At 45.1% G+C, this 24,719-nt stretch overlaps 1 protein-coding gene across 4 annotated transcripts in view; it reads left to right on the top strand.

Annotated features, from left to right (window-relative positions):
- The window catches only part of cnot1 (CCR4-NOT transcription complex, subunit 1), a 48,774-nt gene extending 24,423 nt beyond the window's left edge, over positions 1–24,351 (top strand). For 2 of the 4 annotated variants that reach the window (XM_063197161.1, XM_063197160.1), the window contains exons 17-49: positions 952–1,102; positions 1,506–1,722; positions 1,895–1,999; positions 2,191–2,315; positions 2,912–3,198; positions 3,300–3,378; positions 3,545–3,775; positions 4,194–4,334; positions 4,481–4,660; positions 4,775–4,891; positions 5,148–5,258; positions 5,345–5,422; positions 5,530–5,725; positions 11,576–11,730; positions 12,054–12,350; positions 15,162–15,302; positions 15,541–15,645; positions 15,952–16,071; positions 16,312–16,506; positions 17,091–17,233; positions 17,634–17,742; positions 18,105–18,274; positions 18,777–19,008; positions 19,295–19,543; positions 19,874–20,037; positions 20,611–20,728; positions 20,991–21,092; positions 21,297–21,470; positions 21,572–21,721; positions 21,968–22,148; positions 22,467–22,599; positions 22,757–22,891; positions 23,389–24,351. In XM_063197161.1, coding sequence (XP_063053231.1) covers positions 952–1,102; positions 1,506–1,722; positions 1,895–1,999; positions 2,191–2,315; positions 2,912–3,198; positions 3,300–3,378; positions 3,545–3,775; positions 4,194–4,334; positions 4,481–4,660; positions 4,775–4,891; positions 5,148–5,258; positions 5,345–5,422; positions 5,530–5,725; positions 11,576–11,730; positions 12,054–12,350; positions 15,162–15,302; positions 15,541–15,645; positions 15,952–16,071; positions 16,312–16,506; positions 17,091–17,233; positions 17,634–17,742; positions 18,105–18,274; positions 18,777–19,008; positions 19,295–19,543; positions 19,874–20,037; positions 20,611–20,728; positions 20,991–21,092; positions 21,297–21,470; positions 21,572–21,721; positions 21,968–22,148; positions 22,467–22,599; positions 22,757–22,891; positions 23,389–23,467 — 5,170 coding nt within the window. In that variant the 3' untranslated portion in view covers positions 23,468–24,351. Of the gene's footprint in view, positions 1–951; positions 1,103–1,505; positions 1,723–1,894; positions 2,000–2,190; positions 2,316–2,911; positions 3,199–3,299; positions 3,379–3,544; positions 3,776–4,193; positions 4,335–4,480; positions 4,661–4,774; positions 4,892–5,147; positions 5,259–5,344; positions 5,423–5,529; positions 5,726–11,575; positions 11,731–12,053; positions 12,351–15,161; positions 15,303–15,540; positions 15,646–15,951; positions 16,072–16,311; positions 16,507–17,090; positions 17,234–17,633; positions 17,743–18,104; positions 18,275–18,776; positions 19,009–19,294; positions 19,544–19,873; positions 20,038–20,610; positions 20,729–20,990; positions 21,093–21,296; positions 21,471–21,571; positions 21,785–21,967; positions 22,149–22,466; positions 22,600–22,756; positions 22,892–23,388 lie in introns of all 4 variants that reach the window. The other 2 variants (XM_063197159.1, XM_063197158.1) reach the window with 1 other exon arrangement.
- The last annotated feature ends 368 nt before the right edge of the window (positions 24,352–24,719 follow it).

The raw sequence follows: 24,719 nt of genomic DNA, 5'->3' as shown, positions 1-24,719 counted from the left end.
GGGCAGCTGAACGAAAGTTTGGATGCAATGGAAAACTGTTTGGGGACTGGAGAAAAGCGGAGGAAAATGTGCTGATGAATACAGGACAAATGTGTTCTCGAACAACGCGCGCGCTGCGAGTCAACGGGCTCCATGACATTGCCAAAGAAATGAATAGGACTTTCGCGGAAGTCAGGGAGCTCGTGGATGTATCGCGTTATGCAATGCAATCCCCTCTCTATCCGAGAACGAGCGTCTGTGTTATTAAAGACAGTCAGCCGACTTCCAGGTGAAAATCGGTCATTTCCGCGAGTTTCTGACAAACGAGCACAACGTGACACTACCATAGGCTACACAATACTGGATGAAATCTCCCTCACCTTTGATACCGTCATGGGCTGAAGTCTCAGAAAAGGGGGTAAAGAAAGGCGTGCTCTGGAGACGGAACAAGTTGCCTCGAACCCTCCCACGGTCCAAACGCAAAACAAAGCCGAAAATTGAATGTTGTTCTGACTACAGGGCAACATGGCGCGTTATCACTGTTTATTCCTCTTTTTCTTTTTATGGTTTTATGGCGGTTGGCAAACCATCTTAGTTGGTGCATTACCACCACCTCTGAATGCGTTGCCACTGCTTCAGATGCTGGTTTAAAACAATGCCGTCTTTGAGCAGCAGCTTACCATGCGCCAGTTATCACAACATAGATTCCATGGATAGAATAACCTTTCAAAAATGTGCGACGATTAGTCCGGTGCGACGTATATATGTTTTTTTCATCTTCAAAATGCATTTTTGGGCCGTTGCGACTTAAACTCCGGAGCGACATATAGTCCAAAAAATACGGTAGTAATTGGTAATTAATGTACTGCAATCAATATGCTTCTTGTGCCATGAGCAATAGGTCAGCGTTTTTAAACATTGTAGTCGATGTTGATATCGCTTTCTCTCTCGCTTCCTTTTGTGACCACACAGGAGTGTTTCCCAGGAGCTCTCGGAGACCATCTTGACCATGGCGGCGAACTGTAGCAATGTGATGAACAAATCCCGCCAGCCTCCACCTGGAGTCATGCCAAAGGGCCGCGCTCCAAGCACCAGCAGTCTAGACGCCATCTCTCCTGTCCAGGTACATAAGCGCAGCCTCATTATCGGCTCCAACTGCCTCTATCCATTCAGGAGAATCGGTACAGCTCAGCAGTGTGTAATGGGAAACATTATTGGATGCAGCTTGCCGTTCATCGTTTGTATGCTGATGTTTCCTGGATGGCCAGTGGAAAATATATGTATGAAAAGTTACCAGTTGTCTGTAGCACTGGTTTGCCATTGCCTTTTCAGTTTTCTTGCATAGAGATCTGAATATTGATGATGGAGAAATTTCAACGACATTAACATGAGAGTTGAACTGTAATGATATTTTGAGGGAGAAATTGTCACTTGAGATTCATCAGAATTTCCACATGAACAGAAACTTTTAATAGATGCTGTCGATGGTGTGAGTCTGACCCGTCACCTTCTACTCTTGTCCTCAGATGGAGTCCCTTTCCATGAGCTCCCTGAACCTGGGCACGTCTGCCACCTCCCACACCCCCAGCATGCAAGGCTTCCCCACCCCCCTGGGGTCCGCCTTCAGCAACCCCCAGTCTCCAGCCAAGGCCTTCCCCCCTCTCACCAACCCTAACCCCAGTGCCGGCTTTGGAATAGGTGCCCTCTCCACACAACTTCCCGGGATGTCGTCGGCTGTCAGTGGTATGTACACACTGCTGTAACAAAGAATTGTTATGATATCAATCATGCCACTTCTGATAACCATGACCAAGATGATCAAGGTTGTGGCTTTTGCTGTTGAACTGGAATGTGCTGTTGAGAGGACATTGAGGCAGTCCAAATGTGTCTGATGTTTTCATTGTTTGTTGTGTAGCTCCACTTGGCATTGGCTCTGGCCTTGGGATGCCAGCCGTCAACAGTGACCCCTTCGGCACCAGGAAGAGCACCCCAGGGCTGAACCCACCCACCTTTCAGCAGAGTAAGTCGATTTTCTGTGTTTGGAAACCTCTTATAGACAACAGGTACCCTTTGACATTGGGACATATCCAAGTCCATGGCCTCACAGACCATATTTTTCGATTATATTCTTTCCTTTCCTAGACCAACAATGGAAAGGGCATCAGGAAATGTCTAGTATGATTTCTGAAATAAGTGTTTGTGTTTGTGTAGCTGACCTTTCTCAGGTGTGGCCTGAGGCTAACCAGCACTTTAGTAAGGAGATTGATGATGAGGCCAACAGCTACTTCCAGCGCATCTACAACCATCCTCCGCACCCCACCATGTCTGTGGATGAGGTACGCCTTCACAATTTCACTTGCTCATTTTTTTTTTCTTTGCCACTTGTAGACTTCTAAGAGACAGGCGAGTTATTGTGGGTGTGTTTTTTGCTGCTTTTAAGTTTCTCTGAGGACTGTTCATTCTAAAAACACAAACACAGGACGATGCAATGGCTGTACAATGGAACCATTTTCAACGTTCTTCTCTTAAATATCAGCATTAAAGTGTAAATGCTCACAAAGGATCTCCTCTCACTAGGGCTGGGCATGTGATCCTTATCGTGGTGATTGTCAAATTTCCACTCTTATTTTTCTCTTTGAAATTTAAAATGCATGTCGCCGTCTTTCCACTTTCAACACATGTGTTTTCAAACCAAACCAAATGTGTTGTCAAATGAAAGTCAATCGTTGGAGAGCCATTCTAGCCAATCAGAGGTGAATACAGCCGGGGTGCGCATAATCGCCGTTTGTTTTGCAGCATCGTGCCCGGCGACTCTACCAAAGCAAAGGAAATGAAAGAAAATGTCAACACAAGTATGATTACAGCCAAACAGCTGTTTTATTACCAAGATGAAGAGAAATGCAAGCTCACCTCTCTTCTGTTCTGATCACAGGTACTGGAGATGCTGCAGAGGTTTAAGGACTCCAGCATCAAGCGCGAGCGCGAAGTCTTCAACTGCATGCTGAGGAACCTGTTTGAGGAGTACCGCTTCTTCCCGCAGTACCCAGACAAAGAGTTGCACATCACCGCCTGTCTGTTTGGGGGCATTATAGAGAAGGGCCTGGTCACGTACATGGCCCTGGGTCTAGCACTGCGATATGTTCTTGAAGCCTTAAGGAAACCCTTTGGATCCAAAATGTATTACTTTGGCATTGCTGCACTAGATAGGTTTAAAAATAGGTAAGGCTTACCAGGTTTCCTTGACACTTTACACATTTGTTTTCCCATAAACCTATTTGAAAAAAAATCCAGAGACTTAATTTAATCCTTTTTTCTGATAGGCTAAAGGATTATCCACAGTATTGCCAGCATTTGGCATCCATAGCCCATTTTCTACAGTTTCCCCACCATTTACAAGAGGTAAACAGGTTTCTTGTATTTTTTTAAATCTTACTTTAGCGTAGTTTGCTGCTTTCTGTGTGTGTATTAGAGCCAGTGTCCCCTCTTGCCATGAGTCGGTTGCGGATCCTACTTCTAGATGAATAAGTCTGCCGTCATGTCTCTTGCCCATATCCGGTGTGTGCAGTATATCGAGTATGGACAGCAGTCACGGGACCCCCCAGTGAAGATGCAGGGCTCCATCACCACACCAGGCAGCCTGGCCCTGGCCCAGGCCCAAGCCGTGTCCCAGGCACCCAAAGCCCCCCAGCCCGGCCAGGCCAGCACCCTGGTCACCACCGCGACCACCACCACCACCGCTGCCAAATCCACCACCATCACCAGGCCCACTGCTGTCAACTTTAAAAAAGACGTGCCAGTGAGTAGAAGTTTGACAAAAAAACAAAACAAAAAAAATAACGAAACTTAATTACAATTTTGTTTGTGCTTTTGAAGTGATATCCCATTTCTCAAATGTGCTCTACTGTATTGTATGAATTTTGGGGGGGCATTTAGCCATGTTTCCTTTTTCGCTTAACACATTTTATGACCAAGACTGTGTCTTAAAATGTTGAAGATTGACAACGAGCTTATGTAGAGGGATTCTAGTGAATATATGGCATGGATGAGTCGGATGCCAAGCACGTCTGACTGCTGATGTGCTGCAATTGATCCTGAAGCTGTAGCATTCTTTATTTATTCTTGTCTATAAATAAAACATTAGCCCTTCACGGTGGATTTCCCGCTGGGCCTGTGTATTACGTTGATTGACTGGTGTTTGTGCTCCTCTTTTCCAGCCCTCTATAAACACCACAAATATTGACACACTGCTCGTGGCCACTGACCAAACGGAGAGGATTGTAGAGCCGCCGGAGAATGTGCAAGAGAAAATCGCCTTCATCTTCAACAACCTTTCCCAATCCAACATGTCCCAGAAGGTGCAAACGCTGTTGTCTGTTTATACGTTTCCTCCTCTGATTTGTTTAAAAAAAAAAAAAAAGGGACATCTTTAATTTGGCGTGCCCTGCCATTGCATACTTTATATTCCATCAATAACCATCATGAATCATTCCCTCTGTCGCAGGTTGAGGAACTCAAGGAGACTGTGAAAGATGAGTTTATGCCCTGGGTCTCTCAGTACCTGGTCATGAAGCGCGTCAGCATTGAGCCAAATTTCCACAGCCTGTATTCCAACTTCTTGGACACACTGAAGAACCCAGAGTTTGTCAAGATGGTCCTGAATGAGACTTACCGCAACATCAAGGTAAAAAAAAAAGAAGTCATCATACACAGGCGGTACTTTTTTTTCCTACTGTGTGTCTGTTGAGGAATTATGAATGTTGATATTTATTTATTCTGCCTTAACTTTGCTTTCCAGGTCCTTCTTACCTCTGACAAGGCAGCTGCTAACTTTTCTGATCGCTCCCTGCTGAAGAACTTGGGGCACTGGCTGGGGATGATTACTCTCGCTAAGAACAAACCCATCTTGTACCAGGTGGGAAAATCACCTAATTGATGTATAACTCATGTATATATTGATGTATACTCATGTATAATAACCCAAGTTTCCAGGAAGTAACAGAGCAAGCACTTGTTTATGTTAAGGCATACGAGTCCATCCAAGTCTGGCTTGCCAATTGCCTCGTTATTATGTTCTATATAGATGCTCTGCCATGGGTTTGTGTTCAATTGAAGAAAATGCAAAGATGTTTGTCTGACAGTGTGATGTACTGAATGCTTTGTCCCTGTAGGATCTGGAGCTGAAGTCTTTGCTGCTTGAGGCTTACGTGAAAGGCCAGCAGGAGTTGCTGTACGTGGTACCATTTGTTGCCAAAGTCTTGGAGTCCAGTCTCCGCAGTGTGGTAAGTGATGGCATGATATATCGTCTGTTTCCCTATCACCCAATGCCATTTGTTTCTCAATCTTTTTGATCTGTGCTCTCCTTCAGGTCTTCAGACCATTGAATCCTTGGACAATGGCCATCATGAATGTACTGGCAGAACTGCATCAGGAACACGACTTGAAGGTTTTTAACACCACTTATCGTTCATCCAACTCTACATTCCATGTTTTCGCAACTAGGCAGGTGAAGCTCATGGGTATTTTTTTTCTATCTCCTTCTCCCCCTCCCAGTTGAATCTCAAGTTTGAAATCGAGGTCCTGTGCAAGAACTTGTCGCTGGACATCAACGATCTGAAGCCCGGGAACCTGCTGAAGGACAAGGACACCCTGAAGAACCTGGAGGAGCAGCTGTCCGCACCAAAGAAAGAGACCAAGCCTCCTGAGGAGATGCTGCCCTCTGTCGTTACCACAGGTACGGCATTCACAGGTAACAGTTTCGCTTATTTGATTCAATGAAAGAGGGACCAAGTCTGGTGCTCCATTAGATTACTTGCACTAGATTATAGCTAAAAGCTTATTTCCATCGCAAGTTTCTGTGCCAGTGTAATCTTGTCACATTGTTGACTGCATTCATATTTGTTTACTTCTAAATCCCCCCCGTGGGGACCCGGGGTAGAATAGGTCCCTAGCACCCCCTTGCTGTTCGTAAGAGGCGACAAATGGGGCGACTTTTTTGCCGTAAGTTGCGACCCGTGACGGTGGAGGAAGAATGCCTGGCATTTGAGGGATGTGGTTGGTTGCGACTTCCACACGCCCAACACAGTGCTTTGGCTCCTACTTCACCTAGACGGGAGGTTGGACGGGCCCGATCCAATCAATCGGCTAGTCAAAGTTCTCTGGAATATTTTTTGGGACCATGCTTTTATTTTTTCCTGAAGACTTTGGCCGAGGGTCAATCGAGTGAAATGAGCATTTTTGTTTAGCTTGCTCGAGTATACCATCCCTGTATCCTTGATGCATATCTGGTGGAGTACCGCAGCGCTGTGCATCCCCTAGTTGGGCTCCAAGGAGGGTGAGGAGCAGAGATGATGAATCATGTATCAACACAAATATGGCTACTAACCTACCCCACAAGAAAAGATTAATGATCATGACTCGATGACGCTTCTTCTGACTTGGCATTTATTTACCCCCCCAAGACAAGAAACTGGCCTAAATTTATACTTATGGAAACTGCAACGCCAGACATGCCCCTCACTAAATTGTCCCCTTTTGCAATCCCAGAAAGGTATTTCAGGTATAGCAGGGACAGTCAAAGACGTTAAAAAAATTGCACTCAGGTCAGATTTTGATTGAAATGCTCTAAAAAGTCCCATGCTGATAATTTATTGCGCTGTGACAGTTTAGGGGGTGTACCAGTACGGACCTTCCCTCATCCACACCTGAACAGTTGCAAAGGCGTAATACGCACAAGAGATCTCCATGATATGGAAGAAGATGAAATTGTCACAGAACTAAAAGATCAAGGAGTTACTCATGTGAAGAGGATAACACTGAAAAGGGATGATAAAATCATTAAAACTGGTACTTATATCCTTACTTTCAATTTACATGACCAACCCGACAGAATCCTCATTGGATACTTAAGTGTGAGAGTGGACACATACATCCCTAACCCTTTGAGATGCTTTACCTGCCAGAAGTTTGGCCATGGCTCTGCAAGTTGTAAAAACAAACCAGTTTTGCTGTACCTGTGGGGAGGATGGGCACCAACTGATCTGCACAAGACCACCCAAATGCTGCAACTGCAATGGGGACCACCCAGCCCCTCATCAAAAGACTGTCCTGTTTGGATTAAGGAAAAAGAAATTCAGAGAATTCGGGTCACAAAGAAGATAAGTTATCCACAAGCAAGAAAACAGGTGGAAGGAGTTCCTGCGTATAACTTCCAGCATTCTTTTGCCTCTGTTGTTAAACCCCCTACAAAGACAATTGACTGTCAAACTGATTTTCACTTGGATGAACAAAGATAAACCACAACTGATCAGTGGAAGTAAAGCCCCATCAACTTCCAGTAAAGCACAAATCAACCTCCCAGTCTTTCTGCCAGTCAAACTCCAGCTATGGGTGAACCATTCCAACCGCCCAAGGAGAAAGATAAAGACAAAGAGAAAAAGAAATCAACTACTACTCCCTCTCAATCTAAAGGTAGTCAAGGAAATAAGAATGGAAATCCTATGGATGTGGAAATGAAGGAACCCTCAACCCATCGTAGCCGAAGCTCCTCCCCCAAAAGTAGGAGTAAAGGCCCTGTTCCAGTCTTGCCCACATGACCATAGGTAGCCATATTGTTCAGTGGAACTGTCGTGGTTTTAGAGCCAATTTTTCTGAACTACAGCAATTAACTGCTCTTTTTAATCCTCTTGCCTTTTGCCTTCAAGAGACCTACCCTGTCTCCAAGTATTAATTTGTCCTTGAAGAATTACTCATTGTTTAATGCGTATGGCCCTCATGCTCAGCGACCTTCTGGTGGAGCAGCTGTATTAGTACGCAATGACATAATCCATAGTCACCTTGTTGTCACTACCCATTTACAAGTGGTGGCAGTCCGACTAACTCTTCATAAAGTCATTACCTTGTGCTCTGTCTACTTTCCGCCTGACTCTACAGTAACTATGCAGGACCTGGACAACTTAATAGCACAATTGCCTCCCCCATATGTGTTTTAGGAGATTTTAATGCTCATAACCCTGCGTGGGGAGGAAGCTGCTCAATGCTAAAGGCAAGATTATAAGAGGACTTTATCACTAAGACGGACTTATGCCTGTGGAATGATGGATCTTTTACCTACTTGCATCCCAGGCCATGGAACATACTCAGCTATTGATTTTATCCATATGTGACCCTAACCTTCTGCTTGATTTTTCTTGCGACCACTGGATGACCTGTGTGGTAGTGACCATTTTCCCTCTGATAATGTCATCTACAGAACCAGACACACAGTTTAGACCCCCAAGATGGCAACTTCGAAAAGCTAACTGGAGTCTCTTTCAGTACCTCTGTGAAATCCAACTGGGTCACGTACCTCAAGATCTTGACAATACTGTTGATCATTTTTACTGAAACTTTGCTCTCCATTGCAGAGAAAGCTGTCCCAAAAACTTCAGGGAAGCCCCACCACAGATCTAATCCTTGGTTTAAACGATGACTGTAAAAAGGCCATTGATGCCGCGAAAAAAGCAGAGAGGGCGTTCAATAAGCATCCAACAAATGCAAATCTTACCAGTCTAAAAATTTCACGAGCCCAAGCTCGAAGGACTATTACTAGCGCAAAAGCACAAAGCTGGAGAGAATATGTCTCAAGTCTTACGAGAGATGCATCCGTCTAAAAAAGGTCTGGAATTTTAATCAGAAAGATGAAGGCTAAAGGTGGTACTCGCAAGAGTTCAGCACCTAAAGTGCCCTCAAGGTCTTTTGACATCTAAGCAAGATATAGCTGAGAAACTTGCAGAGACATTTGAAAAAAACTCCTCAGTGGAAAACGGTCATCCTGAATTTCAAGCCTTGCGTAGAAGAGAGGAAGCGAAGGCCCTGAACTTTCCTATCAGATAACTTGGAACCATACAACCAGCCTTTTTTCAGTGGATGAACTGCTCTGCGCTATTAGAAACTCCCACGATACTGCAGTGGGCCCTGACATGATCCACTATCAATTCCTAAAACACCTACCATCCAGTGTGCTGTCTCATCTCCTGGCGCTATTTAATAATGATTTGGAAATCAGGAAAAGTGCCTAAGTCCTGGAAAAAAGCGTTTATCATTCCCATCCCTAAGCCTGGTAAAGATCATACTGATCCCACCAACTATCGCCCAATCGCCTTAACCAGCTGCCTGTGCCAAAACTATGGAAAAGAATGGTCAATAAAAGACTTGTGTGGATGCTTGAATCAGAAGGACATTAAGTTCATACCAATGTGGCTTCAGGCAAGGAAGGAGCACAATGGACCATCTCATTAGACTGGAGGCCTATATAAGAGACGGATTCGTCAAGAAAGATCACGTAATAGCAGTGTTTTTTGACCTGGAAAAGGCGTATGATACCACCTGGAAATATGGTATTTTAAAGGATTTGCACTACATGGGGTTCAGAGGACATCTGCCCATTTTCTGTCTCCAATTTTTGTCCAATAGACTTTTCAAGTTCAACTAGGCACAACGTTTTCACAACACCGCACTTGCAAGAACAAGGAGTGCCTCAAGGAAGTATCCTCTCGGTGACCCTATTCAGTGTCAAAATCAACAGCATTGCCAAGGAAATCAACCCAAACCTTTTTTGCAGCCTTTATGTTGATGACATCTGTATTTGTTATAGAGGGAAATATATGAGCACAATTGAAAGACAACTCCAACTATGCATAAATAGGATCAGCACTTGGTCCGTTGAAAATGGCTTCAAGTTTTCCAAGTCCAAAACTGTTTGCACTCATTTTTGCCAACTGCGAACTTTACATCATGAGCCACTGCTGTACATGGATGGCGCAGCAATTCAAGTTGTGAAAGAGTTTAAATTCCTTGGTCTTACCCTTGATCATAAACTATCTTTTATCTCACACATGAAGAATCTTAAGAAGCGATGCTTTAAAACATTGGACATTTTAAAAGTACTGGCAAAGACCACATGGGGGGCAGAGTGGACTGTACTGTTGCGCCTGTACAGAGCACTTGTGAGATCCTGTCTGGACTATGGCTGTATTGTCTATGGATCAGCAAGAAAAATCTTATATTCAGATGTTGGATACTGTTTCATCACCAAGGTCTAAGACTGGCCCTAGGAGCCTTTAGAACCTCACCAGTGCAGAGTCTCTATGTGGAAGCAAGAGAACCATCCCTTCAACTAAGACGCTTTGAAACTTGCTTTTGCAATATGCAGTCAAAATCAGGGGAATAGTCTTAACCCTGCATACTCCCACTGTCTTCCAACCACAATGTTTGAACTTTTATGAGCTAGACCCAGGTCTATCAGACCTTTTGGGTTAAGAATTAAACCTTTTTTTTGAAGATTTGAATTTTGATCTTGATGGACTAACATCTACCCACTTCTGTACTATTCCCCCTTGGACCTTGAAAAAACCTGTAATTGTACAGGACCTGAGCCACAAGAAAAAATCAAACACGCATCCAAACCAGTACCAAAGTTGCTTCCTTGATGTAAGACAGCGCTTCCCTTTCCATACTCCAATTTATACTGATGGCTCTAAGACTGATACTAGTGTGTCCTCAGCAATGGTAGTCTCTTCTTACCAGTGTGGAATACGCCTCCCAAACCATGTGCTCTATTTTTACAGCTGAAGCCCAAGCCCCTGCTCTTAAGCCTTGAATACATTGAACATCATAATCAACAACAGTCCTTGATTTGCACAGACTCTAGGTCATGTCTTCAGCACTAGAATTTTTAAAAACTGACCACCCTCTGATTACCAGAATACTTGAGAAAGTGGATCACCTAACCAAACTCAACCTGGATATTATTTTTTGTTGGGTCCCTGGTCATGTGGGCCTGACTGCAATGAAAAAGCAGATAGTGCTGCTAAAGGAGCCCTGGCTGAAGAGATATCTGAAATGCGAAATACCTGTCTCTGACGTCAAGCCTGTACTTTCTTCCTACATTATGGATAAATGGCAAGCCGAATGGGATGATTGTGCTGGAAATAAGCTGCATGATATATGCAATTCTGTGAAACAGCTGATTACTCAATCATTCTCATGCAGACATGATCAAGTCGTCTACACAAGGTGTAGAATTGGCCACTCTAGACTCACTCATGCTTTTTTGCTAACTGGAAGTGATCCTCCCCTCTGTGATTTTTGTGGACATCTCTTATCAATTAAGCATATTCTAACTTGCCCTGCTATCAGAAGGAAAAGACAACAGTTTTTTAAAGAAGATACTATTTTTGGAATTTTTAATAAGGTCCCACCTTTAAAGGTTTTGAACTTTTTAAAATGTATTGATGTGACCAAACTTATTTAATCTATTTATTCAATTATTTATATCATTGTAGATTTTTAATTTGAATTCTATTACCTGTACTGGCCATGAAATAGCCACAGTTGCATATTTGGCCATAAATGCAAACAAACAAACAAACAAACTTCTAAATACTTCTAAATTACGGTAATGCATGCATTTGTGCACGTTATTAATGAGTTTTAAAACAATACGTCACTGATCTTGAATGCAATGTCTCTGCGTACATTTTGACAAGTGTTTTGTTGTTGCTGTGTGAATTTTGATCTTTTTTTCTCTTCTGCTTTTTGTCTCCTTTTATAATCGCAGAATCTGCTCTGTTTGCAGCCGCTCCCACGGCTCCGCCCACTACCACCACGGCAGCGTGCACGGCCACCGGTCCCCCCACCCCCCAGTTTAGCTACCACGACATCAACGTCTACGCCCTAGCAGGCCTCTCCCCGCACATCAACGTCAACATCAATGTGAGCACCACAGTCCTCAGACGACCAACTGTTCACACCAAGAACTAAACCACCTAACAATGTTGCAAATCGTTTAAAACTCCCTCACTCTAGCCAGTCGGAATCTATTAGAATGAATGCCGTGCCTTAACTAGTCTCGCTCACAATGATCCTCCCGCTGTGGATACTCATGTCGTAGATGTCCTTGGTGTGAACAGGAACTTGCCTTGTTGAGTGTTCATGGGAACAAACATTTTGGCTTTTTATAGGCAGTACTTGGAGAGTCATCAGCAGTGGCAAAGCAGACATGTAATGTAACTTGTGTTTCCATTTGCGTCTCTCAGATCCCGTTGCTGCAGGCCCACCCACAGCTGAAACAGTGCGTGCGACAGGCCATCGAGCGCGCGGTGCAGGAGTTGGTGCACCCGGTGGTGGACCGGTCCATCAAGATCGCCATGACAACCTGCGAGCAGATCGTCCGCAAGGATTTTGCGCTGGACTCGGAAGAGTCGCGCATGCGAGTGGCGGCGCACCATATGATGCGCAACCTCACCGCCGGCATGGCCATGATCACCTGCCGAGAGCCCCTGCTGATGAGCATCGCCACCAACCTCAAGAACAGCTTCGCTGCAGCACTTAGGGTGAGGGGACGGGCACACAATCACACTCACACTCACACACACACACACACACACACACACACACACACACACACACACACACACACACACACACACACACACACACACACACACACACACTACTGATGAGCATCGCCACCAACCTCAAAAACCGCTTTGCTGCGGCACTTAGGGTGAGGGGATGGGGACACGCACACACACTACTGATGAGCATCACCACCAACCTCAAGATCAGCTTCGCTGCAGCACTTAGGGTGAGGAGATGGGCACACACGTTGTACAGGGTTCGTACGGTCATGGAAAACCTGGAAAAGTTATGGAATTTAAAGGGACACTGTGCAGGAAATGGTCAAAAAAGGTACTGCAACTATGCTGCTCATTGAAATTGGGCTGCCTATTGCCAAATTTGATCTTCACATTAGAGATGCACCGGATCCTGATTTTTAGGATCCTGCCGGATACCGGATCCACTGCTTAAGATCCTGCCGGATCCGGAACCGGATACCGGATCCTACAAAAGGGTTGAGACATATAGTCTACTTGCACACGTGGGCCCTTTTTAATACGTTGGCTCAAACTATTTTTTTAGACTCATTGGCTTATTGCCACACTGCTTGCAAGGGCCGCTTCCAAAGTTCTTTTACTCCATGCAGTGATTGGGGTTGTGAAAGACTGACTGAAAAGCCTAGGCTAGAGATGCACCAGACCCTGATTTTTAGGTAACATGCCGGATACCGGATCCACTGCTTAAGATCCTGCCGGACCCGGATCCTGTGAAAAACCCTATTATCCTGCCGGATCCGGAACCGGAACCGGATCCGGATGCATCTCTACTTTACAAGAAAGTTTACTAAGTAATAAACAAATATTTTCTAGTGTGGTCCTAGTACAGTCATTTTTGCAGCTAAAAATTGCTATTTTTGGAAATTCAAAATGGCGGACCATGGAGAAGATCCCCCTTTTCATGTATGAAAAGTGCAATTTTTCCAGTCATTGTGAATACTTAGAATTTGATGGTGGTGGTAAGTATTCATGAAAAAGTTAACATTAGTGAATGGGCAGCATGAATTCTGGAAATAAACAACTAAAAATCTCACACAGTGTCCCTTTAAAGATTCAAATTTCCAGGCTAGGAAAAGTTGTGGAAAACGTTTTTTTGGAAAAGTTTTGGAAAAGTCATGGAAATCTATCTAGTGTTTCATCAATTATCTTTATGAACTTGATGCCGCGCCGTAATAAAATGTACTAGTTGAGTTGTCGTGGAAATGCTGTCTTGCGCAGTTTACGTAGGCATAACTTTTTGTTGCCAAATTGAGTGTTTTTCAAATAAGGCAGATTGTAGTGGCTCCACACGGTTTTCATGCATTTTCGGTGCTGGAAATCAGTCACATATGGCAACCGTTCCTCATTACGCACGAGCTAGATGTATGCGATGCATGGTGAGAGATGAGTTCTAAACTTCTAATAACGATGTTACGGCTTGCCGTGAAGTGTAACTTCAACAATGCGTGGCTTTCTAAAGATTATCAACAGTGGCTAACAAGAGGACGACGAACATTTTGATGTGTGCGATATGTGTGAAGCGCCACTTGTTAGCCACCTGAAGGGCAAGATACACCAGTGTTGCCTCCTCAGCTACTAACAGGTTGGCAATTATGAGCATTTTAGCGGTATATTTAGCGGTTCCAAAAACTTAGCTAATGCCAAAAGGAATACAACCCTAAGACTTGTTTGGTGCGAGTTTTTGGTGAACGTTTTATGTTTTCGGTAAGCCCCGACATATTGATGATATTGAGAAGCAAAGGGGCACATGCGAGTGAATTTGTCCACTGCGCTGAAAGGTTAATGAAATCCGTACAGTATGTGTGGATGACCGCGAGCCAAACAATTGCAAATGTCGGCATGACGCCAGTGTGTTGATATAAGCGGCAGTGCCTAAAGAGTTTGAAAAGTTATGTGGGTTTGTTTCAAATCAGTCAGATCGTTGCAACACATAATGAGGCTCACTGTCACATCTCGTTGAGTGGGCGTCACACTATGCCACGAGCAGTGCACTCTTTCCACTTTTTTTTTTTGCTCCATAAACGACCACAACAAATGACAACAAACATTCTTACAGGCGCTTTGGGCTGTTGTGCTTAGGCAGGTGTAGACTCAATGTTCTCTAAATTACTTGGGTAGGATGAGCATCTACCTCCATAGAGGGCATGTTCATATCAATACAAATGTCTCCATTTCACAACCTAATTTCCTATTGGCCTATTCATTTTCATTTCTTACTCAAAGCCTACACTAGAAGTGAATAATATAAATACAATAGTGAATAATATAATTAATATACCGGTAATACAACATATAGTATAATGGCAGCATAGCCTGTAGTGAAACAGCCTATAGTATAAATATATTTACATACTTATAATGTAGGCTATGTAATATATAATATAATATGCCCCCACCCCGTGCCAGCGATTGGTCATTGTTTTTTTTTGGTCCTGGAAATTCAGTAAAAGGTTTTGGAAAAGTCACAGAAAAAAATTGGTGGAAAAGTGTATGAACCCTGGTTGTAAGACTGAAGTGTCAAACTCAAGAATGCCATCTAGCTTCTAGCAAACTCAAGAATGCCACCCATCAACACTTGCAGCGGGACCCACACACTAACACTGACGAAATGTAATAATCTGTATTCCTTTTTAATTCCAATCATTATTGATTTGATGTGATGTCTATATGCATCCATACATGTGTTTTTTGTGTTGTGTGTGCTGTTGGGATGTTGTCATTGCTGACCTCTGCTGTTTCCGTGGTCAGGCTCCCACGCCTCAGCAGAGGGAGATGATGGAGGAGGCGGCGGCTCGTATCGCCCAGGACAACTGTGAGCTGGCCTGCTGCTTCATCCAGAAGACCGCCGTGGAGAAGGCCGGCCCTGAGATGGACAAGAGGCTAGCCACGGTGAGCGCTCCTCTCCTCAGTCCTCTTTTCCTCTCCTCCATACTGCATATTAGCCTGGGAACTCCCATATTCCCTTTTCGTTCTACACAATCATTGCGATCTGAAAGACAATCTCTCTTGCGATTAGGTCTGGTGGTAACCAGGCAAACTGCATATGGGGCATGCAATAAATATGCACTGCAATTGTAAGGCAATGCTGACGCCTTTTGTGTGTGTGTGTGTGTGTGTTTTTTATCAGGAGTTTGAGCTGAGGAAGCATGCCCGTCAGGAGGGCCGGCGTTACTGTGACCCCGTTGTCCTCACCTACCAGGCCGAGCGCATGCCCGAGCAGATCAGATTGAAGGTGGGTACATTATGCTCTATGCATCACTTGAAAACAGAAAACCCATCGGGGGAAACTGTCTCGTCTGCAATGCTTACATGACAGACTGTTTTTAAGGCCATCATATTGCTTACAGTCAGGCTAGAAGATACTGAACGATGATGTCATTCACTGCTAGCTGTGGACAGCTGATTGAATATCTCTCTCTCTCTCTCTCTCTCTCTCTCTCTCTCTCTCTCTCTCTCTCTCTCTCTCTCTCTCTCTCTCTCTCTCTCTCTCTCTCTCTCTCTCTCTCTCTCTCTCTCTCTCCCCCCCCCCCCCTCTCAGGTGGGCGGTGTGGACCCCAAACAGCTGGCTGTCTATGAGGAGTTTGCCAGAAACGTGCCTGGCTTCCTTCCCAGCAACGACCTGTCCCAACCCACAGGATTCCTGGCCCAGCCAATGAAGGTAGCTGATCCTATTTGCACGTGCATTAAAATGTGTTTTTATTCTGTATTATTTTACTGGACAAAAAAATAACATGTTTTCCATTTAGCTTTTAAACATGGTAGAAGAGTTAAAGTGTGGTAGCCAATGCGGTACATGATGGGCATGTATTGCCATTTTCTAGATTGTTACTGATAGCGTCAAGTTTTATTGAAAAACCCTGACACAATCTTCTCTTTTGTTACTGTTATGGCTTTACAGCAACAGGCCTGGGCGACGGACGACGTGGCTCAGATCTATGACAAGTGTATCGCCGATCTGGAGCAGCACCTGCACGCCATCCCCCCGGCGCTGGCCATGAACCCCCAGACCCAGGCCCTGCGCAGCCTGCTGGAGGCCGTGGTGCTGGCACGCAACTCCCGCGACGGCATCGCCGCCCTTGGACTGCTACAGAAGGTCAGTGCCTCTCTTCTCCTCTCCTTTCTTGGTGTCATTGGAACAATGTCAGAAGGGACATTCCCACTCAATGTTGCTGTGTCATGATTGTATTCACGTTAAATGTATAATGTTTGTCAACTATTTTGCGTCACAGTCTGTACGTGTGTGTGCGCTCGTGCACGCTCGAGTTGATGTATGTAGCGTGGCCAGTTTGAATTTTGGTTTATGTGGTGTGATTTGAGTGTGTATGTGAAAGCTGTGCCCCATTTGGCAGTGCATTTGGTGTGCGTGTGTGTGTGTGTGTGTGTGCGTGTGCGTGTGCGTGTGCGTGTGCGTGTGCGTGTGTGTGTGTGTGTGTGTGTGCGTGTGTGTGTGTTTAAGTGCCTTATATGTGTGTGTCTTCAGGCTGTGGAGGTGTGTGTGTGTGGTCAGTGTCTATGTAATTCCGTGTGTGTGTGTGTTGAAGGTCATGTTTGTGTGTATTGTCAGGCTGTGGAGGAGCTGCTGGATGCCACCAGTGGCGTAGACCGTACAGTGTCTGCAGTCAGTGTTTTAAAGCCCATGCTTACGTGTGTGTGTGTGTGTCTTTGTCTCATCATCAGGCTGTGGAGGGTCTACTGGATGCCACCAGTGGTGCGGACCCCGACCTGCTGCTGCGCTACAGGGAGTGCCACCTGCTGGTACTCAAGGCCCTGCAGGACGGCCGCGCATATGGACCACAGTGGTGCAACAAGCAGATCACCAGGTACGCACACACACACTCGCGCATCTTGACTGAAAACTGATAGAGATGTCATACATTAATTCCTTGTATGAAATTAAACAGCATTCAGATTAAGTGTTGATGCAATTGAATGTAGGTCTGCAAGTAACTACCGGTAATCTTTTTGGCCATGGATTAGTTGCAGCTAATTACCCAACCCTCCGCCACACACACACACACACACACACACACACACACACACACACACACACACACACACACACACCCTGTTTCCTAGGTTATTTCTTCCTTGTTAATTCAGCAAAGCACAAATTGGTCACAATTTCACAATCTTCTGCAGTTGTCAGCTGTGGTGTTTCTTGTGATAGGCTGTCAGGCAATAACCCTGAGCTCTGTGTGATGTCATGTGCCCCATGTGCAGGTGCCTAATTGAGTGCCGCGATGAGTACAAGTACAACGTGGAGGCAGTGGAGCTGCTAATCAGGAACCACCTGGTCAACATGCAGCAGTACGACCTGCACCTGGCTCAGGTAATGTAGGAGATCACTGTCTATGGCTCAGGTAGATCGTGAATGCTATAGTATGTGGTACTGGGAGATAACATCCTATAACACCGGTACTGGTAGAAATTCTGTATGACACTACACTGTTTGGTAGATTTCATACAATGGCAATCGAATCAGAGCCGCAACTGCTTTTTGTAGAACGTATGTTGGGTGCAGCAGATTGTGAATGCTCACGGTGGCTCGGATGTTTGCCTTCATTGCTTTTAGTGCATTTTGAATTTAGAACAGAATTTTTCATGTGAAAGAAAAGCAAAATAACTACTGAATGTTTCACAACACATGGCAATGTATGCGTGTTTATGGCTAATTTGTGTGCGTGTGTGTAGTCTATGGAGAACGGGCTGCACTACATGGCGGTAGCGTTTGCCATGCAGCTGGTGAAGCTGCTGCTGGTGGATGAGCGCAGCGTGAGCCATATCACTGAGGCTGACCTCTTCCACACCATCGAGACACTCATGAGGACCAGCGCACACTCCAGAGCCAACGCACCAGAAGGGTGAGGAAGACACACACACACACACACACACACACACACACACACACACACACACACACACACCACTGCATACTCCAGAGCCAATGCACCAGAGGGGTTAGGAGGACACACACACACACACACACACACACACACACACACACACACACACACACACACACACACACACAGACCCCACTGCACACTCATTAGACAACGCCCCAGAGGGCTGAGTAGTGCATGCCAATGCTGCTTGAACTACAGCTCTGAGATGGATGAGTACATTTATTGATGACTGGACACCCCATCAGTAAACGGCCCTGTGGGAAATCTCAGTTCCAGCTCACAGAATCATAGTGGAGAGAGAGGACGTCTGAAACCCAAAGATGCATTTTCTAAAATATTTTTAAAATATTGATCTCATTGCTCTCTGGTTTCAGAGGTGAATCCTGTTTTAGGTTTAGGTCAATTTAAATGTGTCGTGAGGGATGATGTTGAAGGTGTCTCGTCTTTGTGTCCCCAGGCTGCCCCAGCTGATGGATGTGGTGCGCTCCAACTACGAGGCCATGATCGACCGTGCCCACGGCGGGCCCAACTTCATGATGCATTCTGGGATCTCGCAGGCATCTGAGTATGACGATCCCCCAGGCCTGCGGGAGAAGGCAGAGTACCTGCTGAGGGAATGGGTCAACCTCTATCACTCAGCAGCTGCTGGACGGGACAGTACCAAAGCCTTCTCTGCTTTCGTCGGCCAGGTACGCAACCTCAGGAAATGGATAAATAATAGAGACCTTTTTTTAATCTGGGTGAATTTGTGGGCAGTTTGCATGAGTTAAAGTCATCAGGATCTTTTTTTTTTTTGCTGCCATATCAATGAAATAAGTCAAATGAGTTATGTAAATTAGCGGGGGGAATTAAAGTTACTATTGAATAGATGTGACCTTGATTCCACGGTCAATGAATTTGAATGCAGTTTACCTACACATTGTTGGTCATCACAAACTTTGTCTCTATTAATCAAACTTGTCTTGCGTTTGCCAGATGCACCAGCAGGGCATCCTGAAGACGGACGACCTGATCACACGCTTCTTCCGCCTTTGCACGGAGATGTGCGTGGAGATCAGCTACCGTGCCCAGGCCGAGCAGCAGCACAACCCTGCCGCCAGCGCCGCCATCATCCGTGCCAAGTGCTACCACAACCTGGACGCCTTCGTACGCCTCATTGCGCTGCTGGTCAAGCACTCAGGAGAGGCCACCAACACTGTCACCAAGATCAACCTGCTCAACAAGGTAAAGGGACATGCAGGGACTCAAAGGAAGCAGCATTCTTTTTTAAAAAAAATGAAACCTTTGCTTGAATTTCATCAGCGAATTTTTGTGCTTGGACAAGCTCACCCACGTCATGCTTACAATTGGGTACCAATACTGTCGAGTGTTTATGTTAAATCTAAGAGAAGGGGAGACACAGAAGAAATGGCTTTTTGCATAATGTTTCTTTGTTGTATACGTGAAAATTTGTGCAAGAGCATATGCACCAACAACACGTCATTTGTTAAGCGCAAAGTACAACAAAGGTTCTTAATTGCTGTGATTTGCCAACTCCTGATGTTGTGTTTGCAGGTGCTGGGCATTGTGGTGGGCGTGTTGATCCAGGATCACGACGTGCGGCAGACGGAGTTCCAGCAGCTGCCGTACCACCGCATCTTCATCATGCTCCTGCTGGAGCTCAACGCCCCCGAGCACGTGCTGGAGACCATCAACTTCCAGACACTCACTGCCTTCTGGTGAGACACCAACCGGCTTCACCATCACAACCATCTTTTATAATGGCTGGAATTGAACAAACTACGCTATCACAGAACCATGTCAGATGACGAGTACGCGAGTAAAGGGAAGCAGCATGCTACTCTAGACAAAATTGACACTCCAATCTTTTTGTCAGGCTGTCGTAGCCCGAGATATATCAACAGTAGGAGGTAGAATGCTGTATGCAGCCTAGCAACAGCAATCAATTCTAGCAATGCTTCTCAAGTTTTGGCAGAGAAAGAAATGTGACCGTATGAAAGGCCCCTTAGAATGTCACAGACGGCAAATCACAAGTCCTGACGCCCGCCACATTGAGATATCGTGCGAGAACCGTCCGTAAGGCAGTTACTGAACAGACTTCAAAACACAGACTTCCTGAGATTGCATAGTTGAACAGCCCCTTGAGGCTAATGTGTTGCATCACCTGTTACCAATACAAATTGTACGTTGTGAAAAACTCTGCGTCCTTTACAACTCACTTGTGCTCTGTGGCACTAAATGTCATTGTGCATTATGTTTTAAGTGAGACGTGTTTGTGCTCTGCTCCACAGCAATACCTTCCACATCTTGAGGCCTACGAAAGCTCCCGGGTTTGTCTACGCCTGGCTGGAGCTGATTTCTCACAGGATCTTCATCGCCAGGATGCTAGCACACACCCCACAGCAGAAGGTTGGTGTCCAAGAGAAGTTAGTTTTAAGCTACTGGGGGATTCTTGGGCTTGATGTTTCATTCCTCATTCATGGGACTCCATCAGCAGTCTGACTGATGAAACAAGGAATTGATTACATTTCTTGGATGAGGAGCAGAACAAAAAACAGTTTCTTAAACCTTAACTCTGTGGTTAACATCACCTGAATGGATGAGAAACTTGTCAATCCATGTGAATCAGCTGACTTTTTTTCAGTCGCTAATGTTCTTGCACTTGTTTCAGGGTTGGCCCATGTATGCACAGCTGCTCATTGACCTGTTCAAGTACTTGGCACCCTTCCTCCGAAACGTGGAGCTGAACAAACCTATGCAAATCCTCTACAAGGTACAGTACAACATGTTGTGTTAGTGGTGTCTGCCTAAGTCTGTCCATTTTTGCACATATTTGGTGATGGATGATGGACCAGGAAATGGAGTTATGTCTTAGCAATCAAAGGATTTTTGTTTTGTTAAACTTATTGACTAGACAAATTGTTTGATTGGCTGACTCACTCTGGACCTTTCTATTTCCTCTGTTCTCCATCTGCAGGGCACCCTCCGCGTGCTTCTGGTCCTGCTCCACGATTTCCCAGAGTTCCTGTGTGACTACCATTATGGCTTCTGTGATGTCATCCCTCCCAACTGCATCCAGCTGCGGAACCTGATCTTGAGTGCCTTCCCCCGCAACATGAGACTTCCGGACCCCTTCACGCCCAATCTGAAGGTATGACCTTCTCAACAATTGGAAATCTACGAGTTTACGGGTGAGCTGTGTTCGTGACCAAGTTCACATTTTCTGTATTCCATTTCTTTGTCCCATACTAGGTGGATATGCTAAGCGAAATTAACATTGCGCCGCGCATCCTCACTAACTTTACGGGAGTGATGCCGTCTCAGTTCAAGAAGGACCTGGACTCGTACCTGAAGACTCGCTCTCCGGTCACTTTCCTCTCCGAGCTGCGCAGCAATCTGCAGGTAGGGGGCGCCAGTCTGGGTCCCTGGAAGCACTTACAGCAAAGCGACACAGCCTTAGACCAGGTTACATTCTTTACTTTTTGGCCAAGTGATTTTGGCTTCCTCTGTTTGTGTGTGTTAGAAGAAGTCTCTTGTTTGGATGTGTGTGAGATGTTAAAGGTGTATTGTGAGTACATTGGCTGTGTTTGGGCACACATTAAACTATTTGTTTGTTTGGCATGTTTGTGTTTTGTTTCTGTGGCATAGGTGTCCAACGAGCCTGGCAACCGCTACAACATCCAGCTGATCAATGCACTTGTGCTGTACGTGGGCACTCAGGCCATCGCCCACATCCACAACAAGGGCAGCACCCCCTCCATGAGCACCATCACACACTCGGCACACATGGACATCTTCCAGAACCTGGCTGTGGACCTGGACACTGAGGGTAAGGGCCTTCCTGTTGCGGATCACACTTTTTCCACCAAGTCCATAGGTGCAGGAAATGTATACAATGGTCAATCACTCCTTGCCAGCAGAAAGCTTTAAGCATCATACACACAGAAACATAAGATCTAATCGTTTTGTATTCTATTTCTGCACCAAGTTGTTAGAAAATGTCAGTTGTTACAGCAAGTAGTCTTTGGTACACAGCACCGTCTCTCAGGGAGAATTAGCAAGTGAAGGTTTTTGATATTGATGCTAGTGGGTAGAGGTGCCTGGGATCCGTCACACTCATCTTCACCGTGCGTCTTGTCATTTACAGGGCGGTATCTGTTCCTGAACGCCATCGCCAACCAACTGCGCTACCCCAACAGCCATACACACTACTTCAGCTGCACCATGCTCTACCTGTTCGCAGAGGCTAACACTGAAGCCATTCAGGAGCAGATCACCAGGTACTGTGTGTGTGTGTGTGTGTGTGTGTGTGTGTGTGTGTGTGTGTGTGTGCGTGTGCGTGTGCGTGTGCGTGTGCGTGTGCGTGTGCGTGTGCGTGTGCGTGTGGGTGGCCTCTACTGTAAGAAAAGACTTTGACTTGTGTTGTGTGTCCCCCAGGGTGCTACTGGAGAGGCTGATTGTCAACAGGCCACATCCGTGGGGCCTGCTCATCACCTTCATTGAGCTCATCAAGAACCCGGCCTTCAAATTCTGGAGCCACGACTTTGTCCATTGTGCTCCAGAGATTGAGAAGTATGTTTCATTAACAGTTGCTGACAAGCACGCCATGATTGAATGTTGTGTTTGACATAAAACAACATGTCCCACAGAGGGCCACAGCAATAAATGAGATCTCAAAGGTAAAGAGGCTGATGCCTCACTCTTTATCTTTCACAAATTCACACTGTAAGGGAGTTTACATAGTCGACACAGCCAGACAGCATCGCTACTCTTCAGTTGCCATTTTGCGTCAATGTGTAGTGAAATGAGTCATACTCAATTTCTGATATTTTCCCGTTACATTACCGCACATGGATTGTTGTGGAAGTGATGCTTGCATTGCTCTGTGGAATATATTCATAAATGTCTGGCATTACCTTGTCCTATTGCCATATATTTTAGCTACGGGACCTCCCGGCCTCCAACTTAAAATGTAGGAGACTGAAGACTAGTTCAGCATGTGGTCTCTCTACTCTCCGAATGTGGGTGTTCTCTCCTTAAAGCTACTCCTCTTGTCCTCTGCTCCACAGGCTGTTCCAGTCGGTGGCTCAGTGCTGTATGGGCCAGAAGCAGGCACAGCAGGTGATGGAGGGCACAGGTGCTAGCTAAGGCTGTGGAGCCACCATCTCTCTTCTGAGGTCAAAGAGAACCAGCCCCAACCCACTCAACACACCCATGCCCTCCTCATCACTGTCTGCACTGAAATAAACTGGCTTTTTCTTTTTCTTTTTCCTTTTTCCTCCCCATTTAGAGTTTGGATTATTTTTTTGGACAAATAAAAGATGACTTTTTTCCCTATGTGGCAAGGACAAGTGATGTGAAATAAGTTGAAGCTTTGTAAATATTAAAAGGGACTACACAGGAGAATGTGGCCTATGTTGTGTGATAGACTTTAATTTTACTACACGACACCGGCACTCTGAGAAGAAACCATTAGCATGCACAAATACACAGAACATATTGACTTCGCCCCGACTCCATAGAGTTTAGGGGGACTTATTTTTTGCCTTTGAGAATGATTGGTTTTTGTTCCAGATGTTTATGGTGGTAACTTGTAGAGCTGCCGAATTTCTGTTTGATTGGTGTTGGTGGGAAGCAGGCAGTGATGGAGGTCTCGATAGAGCTGGACAGGTGTGTTTTTTGTTTTGCTTTTTTTTTTCCTTTTACCTTTTTTCCCTTTTTTTGAGTGCGGGATTGGGGTCAGGTAGCACCATTGTAAATGCCGGAGTTATAGGTTCTCCCATGGCACGTGTAAAATTGTGGAATACTCAGAAATTTGGCAATTTGAATCTTGACTTTGTAAAAATAAAAGATCCAAATTGCTGAACAAATGGAGGACCAATACAGCCCATTTTGTAAGGATTTTGAATGTTTTGTAAATGTATTGGTCCGAGTGTTGTATTTTGTAGTACTTTCTAGTTGCCTTTAGTTCTTGCTACTTATTTCCTGTATGTATGCATTCTGTAGTTACCGCATTAAACACTTGAACTGCACAGCTGTCTCTTTTGTTTTTCTGTTGTAATAAGAGGTGTGTGCGCGCGCTCGCTCAAGTCAAGTCGGCTTTATTCTCAATTTCTTTACATGTTCAAGTGCAGTGCACTGGTCATACACACAATTGAAATCACGTTTCTCAACATTAACACTTTAAAAATGGGTCGTCACATTTTCGTAAGGGAAAATACACTTACACATTGCATTGCCAGTAATTTATTGTTCGCTTTATGTTATTACAATACCTGGTGTGTGTGTGAGGTAGTGAACAGGTGGGCTGCAGCATGGTGGAATGAATAAAATGTCTAGCATCAAACGACCCAAAATAAGTTGGCTATGTACTTTTGTGTTCAATTGGGTATTTTATGCT

The sequence above is a fragment of the Engraulis encrasicolus genome, chromosome 4 (assembly GCF_034702125.1).
Source record: "Engraulis encrasicolus isolate BLACKSEA-1 chromosome 4, IST_EnEncr_1.0, whole genome shotgun sequence".
Classification (NCBI taxonomy): domain Eukaryota; kingdom Metazoa; phylum Chordata; class Actinopteri; order Clupeiformes; family Engraulidae; genus Engraulis; species Engraulis encrasicolus.
This window is presented reverse-complemented; position numbering and strand designations above follow the sequence as displayed.